The sequence below is a fragment of the Moschus berezovskii genome, chromosome 1, assembly GCF_049115385.1.
Source record: "Moschus berezovskii isolate FMDL1 chromosome 1, NW_MosBer_1.0, whole genome shotgun sequence".
NCBI lineage: Eukaryota > Metazoa > Chordata > Mammalia > Artiodactyla > Moschidae > Moschus > Moschus berezovskii.
In genome coordinates, this window is record NC_142460.1 from 156,379,121 (window position 1) to 156,392,220 (window position 13,100).

Here is a 13,100-nt window from a genome sequence, read left to right on the forward strand (position 1 = left end):
TTTTTCATTTAAGTTATTGATAAAGTTATTTAGTTAAGTTCCTGTAATATAAGCAAGCCATGTTATAGGTAAAGAACAAAGATTTTGTATGAGAGGTACTTGATTAGGAAGCATCACCAAACAAGGTGTGGATAAAACTTGATTAATGTCTTTGTTCTATGTATAATTTGCTGTGTGAACTTGATTGGGTGAAAGTAATTTCATCTTTTTTGGCCTTATTTTGAAATTTAGAGGTAAAGAAACTTCTTACATGCTCTCTTAAATCTGGAGTTATAATTTTACTTTGGGTCAGCTGTATGTAATCTTTTGCTTGTCTGTTGTTGATCCCTTGTGATCATGGATATATATTAAGTGATACTTTTGTTGGCTTTTCATATATCTTCCTTCCAGGAAAGCCATATCTTATGAGCCATTTTCCACAGACCCCTTGGGCTGCTCTTCATCATTGCTCTGCCCATTACAATTATCATGTCCACCTGCATCTACTAGTTTGGTGATGCTACCTTGTTTCTGCTATTCTGTTATCTCATTATCATTTTTGTTGTTGGAGTGGAAACTGAATTCTCTTTGAGTCTGTTCTGTTGCCAGCTCTACCCTCCAGAACACAGCCATTTTGTAGTTTCTCAGTAATGCCTGGGCCCCCAGTCTTTTCTTTATTGCCTTGATAAACAGTATTGTCCAGGCCCTCCTGAGGAACATACCCATCCAGTAGGTCTTCTGAGTTTATACAGTAGGTCCTATATATTGCTTACTTCACTGTGCTTTAATTGCCTTTCTTCACAGTCTGCCACAATGATTCTTGGATCTCTTATTTCTTTAATATGCACCACTGCTTTTTCCAGAGGTCATCCAGCAATGTTAGTCTATTTGCATGGGCCTTAAATCCTGAGGCAAGAAAGAGTGCCCCATATCCAGAAACTCTCTTATCTTGTTTGATATTCCCATTTCCTAGTCCAGTACCCTTAGCATCCACTCTCGGTTCTTACTTGTTCAAATTGGCCCATTCCTGTAGCACTTACAGCAATATAATCTTCCTCTTCCTTTAGCAGACCTATTACTTCCCCACTTGGGCCATACTGAAATTTGACCTTAGCTTGTGGCCACAAGGGAAGGTTGGTATAGAACATGAGGAAAGCTACTGGCATTGTCCTTGAAGTAGTTGCTTCACTTGAGGTTTCCATATATTCAAGGGGATAGTTAGGTGGAAGAAGCATGCTCTCTTCTAACAGGGGAACTTGATACTTATTTGCAGGCCCACATGTTCATGGAAATTTTCAAGTTCATGGTTCTATCTACATCTGCCAGCTAGTCTTTGAACTCCCACTTCTTTCCTATATGGCTATGATTTTGGCTTAGACTTGCCTGAGATCAATGTCTCATAAATTCTGCCACCCTTAAAATTGAGTTCTCAGTCTAGTCTTCAATATAATGAACTCTTTATCTGCAGGAGATGAAAGTCTCTTAAATGTTGCCATTTGTTAATTTAAACTGGTGATTAATTAGTCTGTCATTTTCTCTCTTCAGCACTCTCAGTGACAGCCACCCAATTCCGTAGTCCTTTATTTACAACGTTATTCCTCAAATGCTTGTCATGTTGTACAAGCTAAGTGCATATCTCCTTTCATGTACAAGTGAATTAGCAAACGGCTACCCTTCTATGTCAGAGACTATCATTGACTTCACTTACAAACAGTGATTGGATCCATCCTCATAGTAGCTCTTCCTTCGAGTGATCCATCTTCAGAATCCCATCAGTGAAGTTTGCTTGTTAGGACCACTCTTGCTACCAAGTGTTTAGGTCACATTCCCTAGAATCTCAGCCTCAGTCAGAAATTTTTGTGCTAGAAATACATTGAAGTTTATATTCTCAGGAGAAACCTGTAAGTAAATGAGGAATATAGGATAAAGTAGGAGACACTGACAGAAATGTGGTTTCTTTGAAGAATAAATTGCACCTCAGAGGTCATCCTGTCCTGAGACAGGAGATTGGGCTCTTTTACCCTCCTATATCATTCCCCAATGGCTATGAGCTTCATCCTGAAGGAGACAAAGACAAAATAGAGCATAGGAATCTCTGTACTAGGTGGTTCTTTCCAGCCATGGTCAATTCTCCAGAGAAAAATGCAGATAAGCTCCATTAGCTGTCAATACAGAATGAAGTGGGAAGATTAGCCGTGTATATTAGGATTTGGACATCTGGGCAGGTCATCAACAGCAACTTCCACAGATACCTTCTCTGTGCTAGAGACTTGACCAACAAGCATATCTCATAGTGGTGTGCTTGAGCTACCTTGAATCAGCGTTCAGTGCCCATCCATTCATTTATCTCAGTTCAGGATTGGTATCTTGAAATTGGCTGTGGAGAGAGTAATCACATCACAGAAATCTGTAAATGGAACAGTTCAGGGCTCCATTCCCAGCGCTTATTGTTAAAAACTTTTACCAGCAAAATTTTAAAACAACTTTATGAAGTCAGAATCATATTCTGTAAGTGAGAAAACTAGTATCAGAATGATTAGTGTACTTCAGTTCAATCTCTTGCTCACGTCCAACCCTTTGCAATCCCATGTACTGCAGCACCCCAGGCCTCCCTGTCCATCATCACCAACTCCCATAGCCTGTTCAAACTCATGTCCATCAAGTTGCTGATGCCATCTAACCATCTCATCCTCTGTCTTCCCCTTCTCCTGCCTTCACTCTTTCCCAGCATCAGGATCTTCTCCAGTGAATCAGTTCTTCACATCAGGTGGCCCAAGTATTGGAGCTTCAACCTCAGCTTCAGTCCTTCCAATGAATATTCAGGACTAATTTCCTTCAGGATTAACTGGTTTGATCTATTGCAGTCCAAGCGACTCTAAAGAGTCTGCTCCAGCACCACAGTTCAAAAGCATCAGTTCTTTGGCGCTCCGTTTTCTTTATGGTCCAGCTCTCACATCCATAGATGACTGCTGGAAAAACCATAGCTTTGACTAGATGGACCTTTGTCGACAAAGTAATGTCTCTGCTTTTTAATATGCTGTTTAGATTGGTCATAGATTTTCTTCCAAGGAGAAAGTATCTTTTAATTTCGTGGCTGCAGTCACCATCTGCAGTAATTTTGGAGCCCAAGAAAATAAAGTCTGTCACTGTTTCCATTTTTTCCCCATCTATTTGCCACAGTGATGGGACCAGATGTCATCATCTTAGTTTTCTGAATGTTGAGTTTTAAGTCAACTTTTTCACTCTTCTCTTTCACTTTCATCAAAAGACTCTTTAGTTCTTCTTCACTTTCTGCCATAAGTGTGGTGTCATCTGCATATCTGAGGTTATTGATATTTCTCTCAGCAGTCTTGATTCCAGCGTGTGCTTCATCCAGCCCAGCACTTCTCATGATGTACTCTGCATATAAGTTAAATAAGCAGGGTGACAATATACAGCCTTGATGTGCTCTTTTCTCAATTTGAAACCAGTCTGTTACTCCATGTCCAATTCTAACTGTTGCTTCTTGACCTGCATACAAATTTCTTAAAAGGCGGGTGAGGTTGTCTGGTATTCCCATCTCTTTAAGAAATTTCCAGTTTGTTGTGATTCACACAGTCAAAGGCTTTAGCACAGTCAATGAAGGAGATGTTTTTCTGGAATTCTCTTGCTTTTTCTATGATGCAACAGGTGTTGGCAATTTAATCTCTGGTTCCTCTCCCTTTTCTAAATCCAGCTTGAACATTTGGAAGTTCTTGATTCATGTACTAGTGAAGACTGGCTTGGAGAATTTTGTGCATTACTTTGCTAGTGTGTGAGATGAGTGCAATTGTGTGGACTGACCTTTTCCAGTCCTGTGTCCACTAATGAGTTTCCAAATTTGCTGGTATATTGAGTGCAACACTTTAACAACATCATCTTTTAGGGTTTGAAATAGCTTAGCTGAAATTTCATCACCTCCACTAGCTTTGTTCATAGTATTGCTTCCTAAGGCCCTCTTGACTTCACACTCCAGGATGTCTGACTCTTAGTTGAATGATCACACCATCATGGTTATCTGAGTCATGAAGATCTTTTTTGTATAGTTCTTCTGTGTATTCTTGCCACATCTTAGTATCTTCTGCTTCGTGTTAGGTCCATACCGTTTCTGTCCTTTTCTGTGCCCATCTTTGCATGAAATGTTCCCTTGGTATTTCTAATTTTCTTGAAGACATCTCTAGTCTTTCCCATTCTATTGTTTTCCTCTATTTCTTTGCATTGATCACCGAGGAAGACTTTCTTATGTCCCCTTGCTGTTCTTTGGAACTCTACATTCAGGTAGATACATCTTTCCATTTCTCCTTTGCCTTTCCCTTTTCAGCTGTTTGTAAGGCCTCCTCAGACAACCTTTTTGCATTTCTTTTTCTTGGGGATGGTTTTAGTGTACTTATCATCTCTTTAATAATATATAGAATTGGAAATCTAGCTTTGTCTGATTCCAAAATTTGGACACCCACTGTGTAACATGTTGCTTTTTGAACATTGAAATTTCATTCTCTTTTGAATCATTTGATTTGGCTAAGTTTCCATGTGATCCTGAATGCATTTTGATTACCAACATCTACTCCAAGTTAATGATTTTATTACATTTCCCTAGTAAAGAGCAACCCCAGGACACATGACTATCATTTTGCCTTTATTTTAAACATTCTTCCCCTTATCGTGTTTTCCTAACTGCTCTTTCTGGAATATAAAAGACATTTAGTAAATATTTGTTAAATAAATGAGTGATAATACTTTATTATGAAGTTAGATTTTTTTTTTGCAGAAAGGAGAAATTAACATACCCTTCTTTAATTAAAATCAAAGACTAAAAATTATCTCACAGTGCCACAGTATGATTGTAGGAGATATTTCATGTTGAACCAGAATTGATACACATTTGAAAAAAGAGTAGGCTTACTCTCATCTAACTAAGGGGTTTTAGTGCATTTTTAGTTAAATGTAAGTACAATATAATTACTTGGTTCTCTCTTATGTCAAATTACAGTATAAAATGAATGGTAAAGCTGATAATCACTTTAGTTTTCATATAGACTTGAAAATGTAACTTTTGTGAAAATCTAACTTTTGTGACATGGAATTGACTGTTTGTGTTTTGGTTTTGTCTGTATTTCTGAAGCAAGGAGAAGTCAGACTGAAGTGTTTGAAAGCTCTACAAAGTCTGTATACCAATAGAGAATTATTCCCCAAATTAGAGCTATTCACTAACCGATTCAAGGTAAGAATGCTTAACTTCTTTTCTTTTTCCCTTTAAAAATGCTTATTATAGCTAGCTTAGCAAATGGCATTACCATAGCAAGTGTAGCTCATATTCTTTACTACATATTCTTTAAATAGACCTGTATTAAATATCTCTGCTTTATAAAAGATATTACCAACATGAGTTCTTATTTATTACCTTCAATGGAAAGCTCTCCTGCTTAAAATAAGATTTTTTTCCTGGACGTCTTTTTACAGTTATATTGATTTTGCAAGGTAAGGTTTGTCTCTTTCTTAGAGAATGCTAGTTGATAAAGATTATAAACATTTACAATACCTCCTGTGTGTGCATAGGACCATGATGATAAGATTTGAAAAGGAAAACTTTCCATCTAATCTAATCATCATTAGACTAATCTATCATTAGTCTTCCATCATCTCTCCCCAAAACATTACCTCAGATCTTTCTCAGCTTGTTTTCTGTTCATGGTTGGTTTGACTTCTAACTTTTCTTTAGGATCGCATTGTATCAATGACACTTGATAAGGAATATGATGTTGCTGTTGAAGCTATTCGATTGGTTACACTAATACTTCAGTAAGTATAATATTTTAATTTAGTCTGTTAAAATATTAATGTTGTTTCCCAGCATTATTAGTGCCCTTCACATATATAATCCTAATGTATATTCTTATCACTTTCGGTTTTGCTTTCTTAAGGTTAAATTTGAAACAAAATGTTTTCTCTTTGTTTTTTATTGAGAATATTTTCTATTTCCTCTATGTAAAAGTTATTTTATGCAATCCAGAAAAGGTATCAATGAAGTAACGTTGTTATTGTTTAATCTGTAAATCATGTCCAACTCCTTGGACTGTAGCCCACCAGGCTCCTCTGTCCATGGGATTTCCCAGGCAAGATTACTGGAGTGGGTTGCCATTTCCTTCTCCAAGGGATCTTCCCAACCCAGGGATTGAACCCACATTTCCAGCATTGGCAGGTGGGTTCTTCTGTTTAAAGAGAGAGACAGAGAAATTGAGAAAGAAAAGACCTCAAAGGGTTAGGTTTTTCAGATAGACTTCTTTGGAATGGTACAGAAGTAAAAGAAAGGAAGCAAGGTGATTAAATTATGTCATTAATATGATATAGATTTTAAAATAGGAATAGTTTCATATATAGAACTAAGTAAAAACCGGGAAGAATCTGTATGAGAGAATGCAAGACCTGACAAAGTCATTACAAATCCTCCACTCCCTATTTTGTGATGTTATATCTGTCATATACCAAATATCATGAATGCCAGGGTCTCTTGTTGTTTTGGTCTCTTTTTACCTCTTTCTGCTGTACTACCATATTCTTTATTATTGTGGCTTTATATTCTACTAGATGTTGTGTGTTTATAAATATGGCCTCTTATTGATCACTACCTTCTTTGCCTTTCTTTTTAAAATGCACTTAACTACTTTTTTCTTTATGAACTTTTAAGGTACTTTTGTCTAATTCCTCAGAAACTTTGGTTGGGAGTTTAAATATTAGAACTGCGTTTAGGAACTTCCCTGGCAGTCCAGTGGTTAAGACTTTGCACTTTCACTACAGGGACAAGTGTTTGATCCCTGGCTGGGAAACTAAGATCTTATAGTGGCATGGCCAAAGAAAAAAATAACTGCATTTAATTTTATGATAAATTTAGGAGAGAATGGAATTTTTTATAATTATATATATCATTTATACATGAAAATGATATACTCCTTTATTCAGATCTCATTAAGTCTTGTATAATGTTTAAATTTGTTTTGTAGCAGTAGTGTTTACTGGGTTAATTCTTAAATACTTTATGGTTTTTTGTTATGTGATTAATATTTAGTTTTAAAATATTTTCTACTGAATTATTGCTAAGACAGGGAACCTTAAATTTCATGTTTGTCTTTAATGTGCAGCATATCAGAACATTTATCCATGTTGATGGTTTGATTTTCTTGAATTTACCATGTAGATTATTTTATGAAGTGAAGACAATTTTAGTTCTGTCTTCTCCTTTTCTAATTTTAAAACTTTTGTTTCATTTTCTTGTCTAATTCCATTAGCCAGGATATTGAGCCCTAGAAAAGTATCCCTGATAGTGGATTTTTTTGTTCTTTTTCTGGGAAGGCATCTAAAGTTTTTTGTTTCTGCAGTTACTGAGATAGGTTTTTGATATGAAAAATATTCTTTTGTATTCTCAGTTTTCTGGGATTTTGTTTTTTTTACATAGATGAGTGAATGAAACTGATAGATTTGTCTAATGGCAAATCACATGTGCATTTCTAAACTAAATCCTGTTTGAACGTGACATATTTGTTTTCACTGTAATTTGCTTAAATACAGTTTTATGTTTTATTTAGGATTTTCACAGTTGTGTTATATATAGCTTTGACATTTTTTTCTTTTCTTCATCCAACTTTGAAATCAGAGTTATATGTGTACTCTTTGTAAATTATCAGTAATTTCTCACCCTTTTTCTGTTCTGAAATAACTTTTCTATGACAAAGATTAATTTCTTCTTGAAAGTTGGAGAGAATTCTCTTGTTAAAGCCATATCAGTTTTAAGTTTCTTTTGAGGAGAGGTCTTTGATCATCATTCCTACTTCTTTAACTGTTATCTGAAAGAGGAGAGTGAAAAGGTTGGCTTGAAGCTCAACATTCAGAAAACAAAGATCATGGCATCTGGTCCCATCACTTCATGGGAAATAGATGGAAAAACAGTGGAAACAGTGTCGGACTTTATTTTTGGGGCTCCAAAATCACTGCAGATGCTGATTGCAGCCATGAAATTAAAAGATACTTACTCCTTGGAAGGAAAGTTATGACCAACCTTGATAGTATATTAAAAAGCAGAGACATTACTTTGCCAACCAAGGTCCGTCTAGTCAAGGCTATGGTTTTTCCCATGGTCATGTATGGATGTGAGAGTTGGACTGTGAAGAAAGCTGATCGCCGAAGAATTGATGCTTTTGAACTGTGGTGTTGGAGAAGACTCTTGAGAGTCCCTTGGACTGCAAGGAGATCCAACCAGTCCATTCTAAAGGAGATCAATCCTGGGTGTTCATTGGAAGGACTGATGCTAAAGCTGAGACTGCAATACTTTGGCCACCTCATGCGACGAGTTGACTCACTGGAAAAGACTCTGATGCTGGGAAAGGTTGGGGGCGGGAGGAGAAGGGGACGACAGAGAATGGGATGGCTTGATGGCATCACCGACTCTGGACGTGAGTTTGAGTGAACTCCGGGAGTTGGTGATGGACAGAGAGGCCTGACGTGCTGTGATTCATGGGGTCACAGAGAGTCAGACACGACTAAGCGACTGAACTGAACTGAACTGAAGTTAATCTTTATTTCCTCTTATATTAATTTTGGCTTTTTATAAGCTTTTGAAAATATATCAGTTTTGTGACAGTTTTCAACTTTATTGTTTTATTGTTTATGATATATTTATTCATAAAACTTTGCTATTTTTGTTATTTCTGTTTTTCATCATTTATCTTATTTGTATCCCCTTTTTCTTGATCAATCATGCCAGAGGTTTGTCCATTCTACTGTTCTTTTCAGTGAATTAGCTTCTTTAAGCTATTTGTTTATTGTTTCTGAATAATCATGTTTAAAGTAATGAATATACCTTTAAGTACTACTTTCAATTTCACTACTAGTCTCCTAAAAATTTGGACATGAAATATTTTTATAGACAGTTAATGATAAATATTTTGATTACTATTATGACTTTCAGTTTAATCATGGATTATTCAGTAGTAATTTATGTTCTCCCTAGATCATATTGTTTAAAGCTATTCTTTCTGTTTTATTGTATTATTTAAGAATGTGTTCTGCATAGTTTGGTCAATCTTCTGAATTTTCTAAATATGTATAAAACGGTACTTACCTGTGTTGCTTATATAGTTATGTATTTACATTCATTGCTTTGAATTTATTCAGTGTCATCCAAATTATCTATAACTTTACTTTTTTTTCTGCCTATTTTTCAGGTGGATGTGTTAGAATCTTCAACTACTATCTTATCTTTTCTTACACACTGTTGTTTGATAAACTTTGGAGTATATAGATCAGTACCTCTCTATTCATGATTTGTACATCTTCTGATAGTATTTACTTTATCATTATATCTTCTTTGTCATTTATGAAGATTATGACTACTGTGACAAGTAGATTATAATCTACATGTGAATCTTACAAGCTTATCAATGTCTTTCCCTTGAACAAAAAGTAACCTCATTCCACCCGCTCATCTTTTTCATTGAAATTGTCTAGAGTTTAAAATCTGTTGTTAAGGATTACTTTTTTACCCTTTTTTTTAAAATTTAGTTTCAATACTTGCTCATTCAGGCAGGTGTTAACTGCTTTGATATTTTCAATACTTCTTCCCTTACCTTCAAGGAAGAGTAATTCTCTCATTTGTTGTTGTTGTTTAGTCGTCCAGTCATGTCCCATTCTTTGTTACCCCATGGAGTGCAACACGCCAGGCCTGCCTGTCCCTCACCATTCCCCAGAGTTTGCCAAGTTCATGTCCATTGGATCGGTGATGCCATCCAGCCATTTCATCTTCTGACGCCCTCTTCTCCTTCTGCTCTCAATGTTTCCCTGCGTCAGGGACTTTTCCAAGGAGTCGGCTGTTGGCATCAGATGACCAAAATAAAGGAGCTTCAATTTCAGCTTCCCTAATAGCTCAGTTGTTAAAGAATCTGCTTGCAATGCAGGAGACCCCGGTTTGATTCCTGGGTTAGCAGGATCCATTGGAGAACGGATAGGGTACTCATTTCACTATTTTTGGGCTTCCCCTGTGGCTCAGCTGGGAAAGAATCTGCCTGCAATGTGGAGACCTGGGTTCTATCCCTGGGTTGGGGAGATTCCCTGGAGAAGGGAAAGGCTACCCACTCCAGTATTCTTACCTGGAGAATTCCATGGACTGTATCCGTCCCTGGGGTCCCAAAGAGTCGGACATGACTGAGCGGCTTTCACTATGCTCAGCTTCAGTACCTGTCTCTCCAACAAGTATTCAGGGTTGATTTCCCATAAGATTGACTGGTTTGATCCTCTTATTGTCCAAGGGACATTCAGGAGTCTTCTCTAGCACCACAGTTTTGAAGGCATTAATTCTTTGGCACTCTGCCTTATTTATAGTAGTGTCTCATAGGCTCCTCCAGTATTATATTTTCTGGCTAGTTTACTTTTTTAAAGAGTGTTTTTCAAACTATCTGATACCTTGTTTTGCTAAAAAAAAAAAATCATACTTTTATCCTGAATTTAGAAGGTAGTTTGGCTAGTTTCAAAAGTCTATTTTTAAGATTCTTTTCTGTGTTTTCATTGGAGGAAATAATGGGAGAACATATCTTATATAAAAAGTACAGTTATGGCCCTCCAACTCTGTCAGATGATCTAATTCATTAGATAACTTTGGTCCTTTTCTGGATTCCTCAGAGAGCTCTCCCTGTTGCAGGAGATGGGGATGTCATCCTGAGACCCACAGAAGTCCTTAGGATGGACCTCCAAGTGAGGGCCGTTGGCAACCCACAGGAAGAATTTAGGAGGGAACCATAGTAAAGGGAAAGCAAGTTTATTTAGTGATACACATTCCATAGACAGAATGCAGTCTGTATCAGAAGGCAAGAGCCACCCCAGGGCACAGGGTCCTCTGGGAAAGTGAAATAGGCCCAGGGGCATGGGGACGTAATTTTTTGGGGTTAAGTGATTTCATAGGCTAATGAGTAGGAGAAATATTCTTGCTATTTTGGAGAAGGGTGGGGATTTCCCAAGAATTGGGCCACTGCCCCCTCTTTTTGGCCTTTTATGGTCCTTTTCAGAACTGACATGGTGTGAAAGGAGTGCTTTTTAGTATTTCAGTGAAGGTATTATGAGCCAAAGGTCAATAACTGTACTATTCTCAAAGCCACCGTGGTTTCAGCTGGCTCCAGCCTGTCCAGCATGCCAGCATGTGCTCCCCATCGTCATTATCTAGCGTTTGTGTCCTGCCCTTTTCCCTCCTGTCTTATCCCCACTTTGGGTGTTTATGACAGTGGTTCCCCACAGTGAATGATGCTTCCTCTGGCTATTTGTGATTCAGCACCTGGCTTTCGGTTTCCTCTCTTTGAGTCACTTGCCCTGTATATGGCCTTGTTGGGCAACATGTCTTTTAAAACTATCCAGGCTGAATCTCTTTAATTATTTCATGTGTGGCCTAAAGGAAACTTGGAGGAAGTATGAATTTCTGCTCATTATATTGCTCTGTGTCCTGATTTCTACTTATATGGTGAGGTTCACAAACTAACTCTCCAGTCTCTTATAGCACTGCATGAAATAATCTGGCCTTATTTTTCTTGGCTTGTGAGATGTCTACCAAAACTTCCTCAAAATAACAAGTTAAAGTCACCTTTAACATCCTGTTGTACTATCTTTAAATTCTTTTTCTCTTCTCTGTTTATTCTTCTTTTGGTGTGGATTATTTCCTTTCCCTTATGAGCTTGGGTTACTGAGAAATCTTAATTTTTTTTTCCTGTGAGTTTAACTTCATCCTGAGGGCATTAGTCCATTGAGCTGATTTATATACATATAATTAAATGGTTAAAACTTAGGCCTTGTTGAAAGGGGAAGAGAGTGAACTTTAAAATTAAACTGCTTCTAATCTGTCTCCCATCCTTGATATCTAGCTCTTTGTCATTCAGAACTAAAGTTTCTCCCTTACACTGTGATGCAACTACATTATTTTGCTGCAAAGGTCATTCTAATTTATATTCATTTGACAGATCCCTCAGTCTCCTTCTAGTCTCTGAGGCATCTCCAGAATTGAATTCTGTGGAATGAGTTTATACTGCTACATCTTGTCAAGAACCTGTACAGCCCAAACATTCTGTACCCCATCCAGTCATTAATCTTTAATCTTTTCAAATGTTTTAACCATGTTATTAGTCAGGAAATAGATACTCCCTCTTTCGGAAAAAAATACTTAAAGATACATTCCAGCAAACCAATAAAAGGTTGAAACTTTAAGACTACATGAAAAGAAAGACAGCAAATTTTCATTAGTAAAGGAGTGATTATGACTAATAAATCCATTTTATATAGAAGGAAGACTAAATAGTATTGTAAATATTGTGATAAACCATAAAATAGTTCTGGCAAGAGTGACATAGCACAGAACAATTTAACTATGAAACGGGTGAATATATGACTAATGTCTGTTAACAAAAAAAAATTATGCACGTTTAAAGAAACTGAGCTAAATTGGACTAATATATATCCCAAGGTATTAAGAGTCGTTGTCTATAGGTGTGTATGGGAAGAAATATGGACCTTTTATTTTCTTTTTTTATCTGTATTTTCTGAATTTTATATAACAATTGAAGTGCCATTTATAGGTAAAGAAAAATATTATTTTCAAACTCAACTAAAAAGAGTGGAAAAATAAAATCAGTATACCTTGAGCTTTTATAAAGAACCATACAAAATTTTGATAAAGGTAGAACTGACAGTAAATACTTTTTTTGGCTCAGTTTTACTTTTCTGAATTTTTCAGTGGAAGTGAAGAAGCTCTTTCCAATGAAGACTGTGAAAATGTTTACCATTTGGTGTACTCAGCACATCGCCCTGTTGCTGTGGCAGCTGGAGAATTCCTTCACAAAAAGTGAGTTAATTCTATATGAAACAAGTTCCACTTTTCTGTTTTTGTTTTGTTATTGTTTTATAGTTAGTAAAAGAAAGAGTTACTGAAAATAGTGCTAGAAGTGGCCACTGCAAATTCTGTGGGCTGTAACATTCTTACATACACATCATGAATCACATCCCTGAGAAAGATGTCCCTTGTGATATATTCCTTTGATCTAAAATCTAAAAGGACAGTCCTCAGCTAGTCAGCTCCTTGT

At 36.7% G+C, this 13,100-nt stretch overlaps 1 protein-coding gene across 1 annotated transcript in view; it reads left to right on the forward strand.

The window, feature by feature from the left end:
• The window catches only part of STAG1 (STAG1 cohesin complex component), a 503,309-nt gene that overhangs the window by 393,081 nt on the left and 97,128 nt on the right, over positions 1 to 13,100 (forward strand). The window contains exons 11-13 of the mRNA XM_055413256.2: positions 5,120 to 5,218; positions 5,717 to 5,796; positions 12,755 to 12,862. Coding sequence (XP_055269231.1) covers positions 5,120 to 5,218; positions 5,717 to 5,796; positions 12,755 to 12,862 — 287 coding nt within the window. The remainder of the gene's footprint in view (positions 1 to 5,119; positions 5,219 to 5,716; positions 5,797 to 12,754; positions 12,863 to 13,100) is intronic.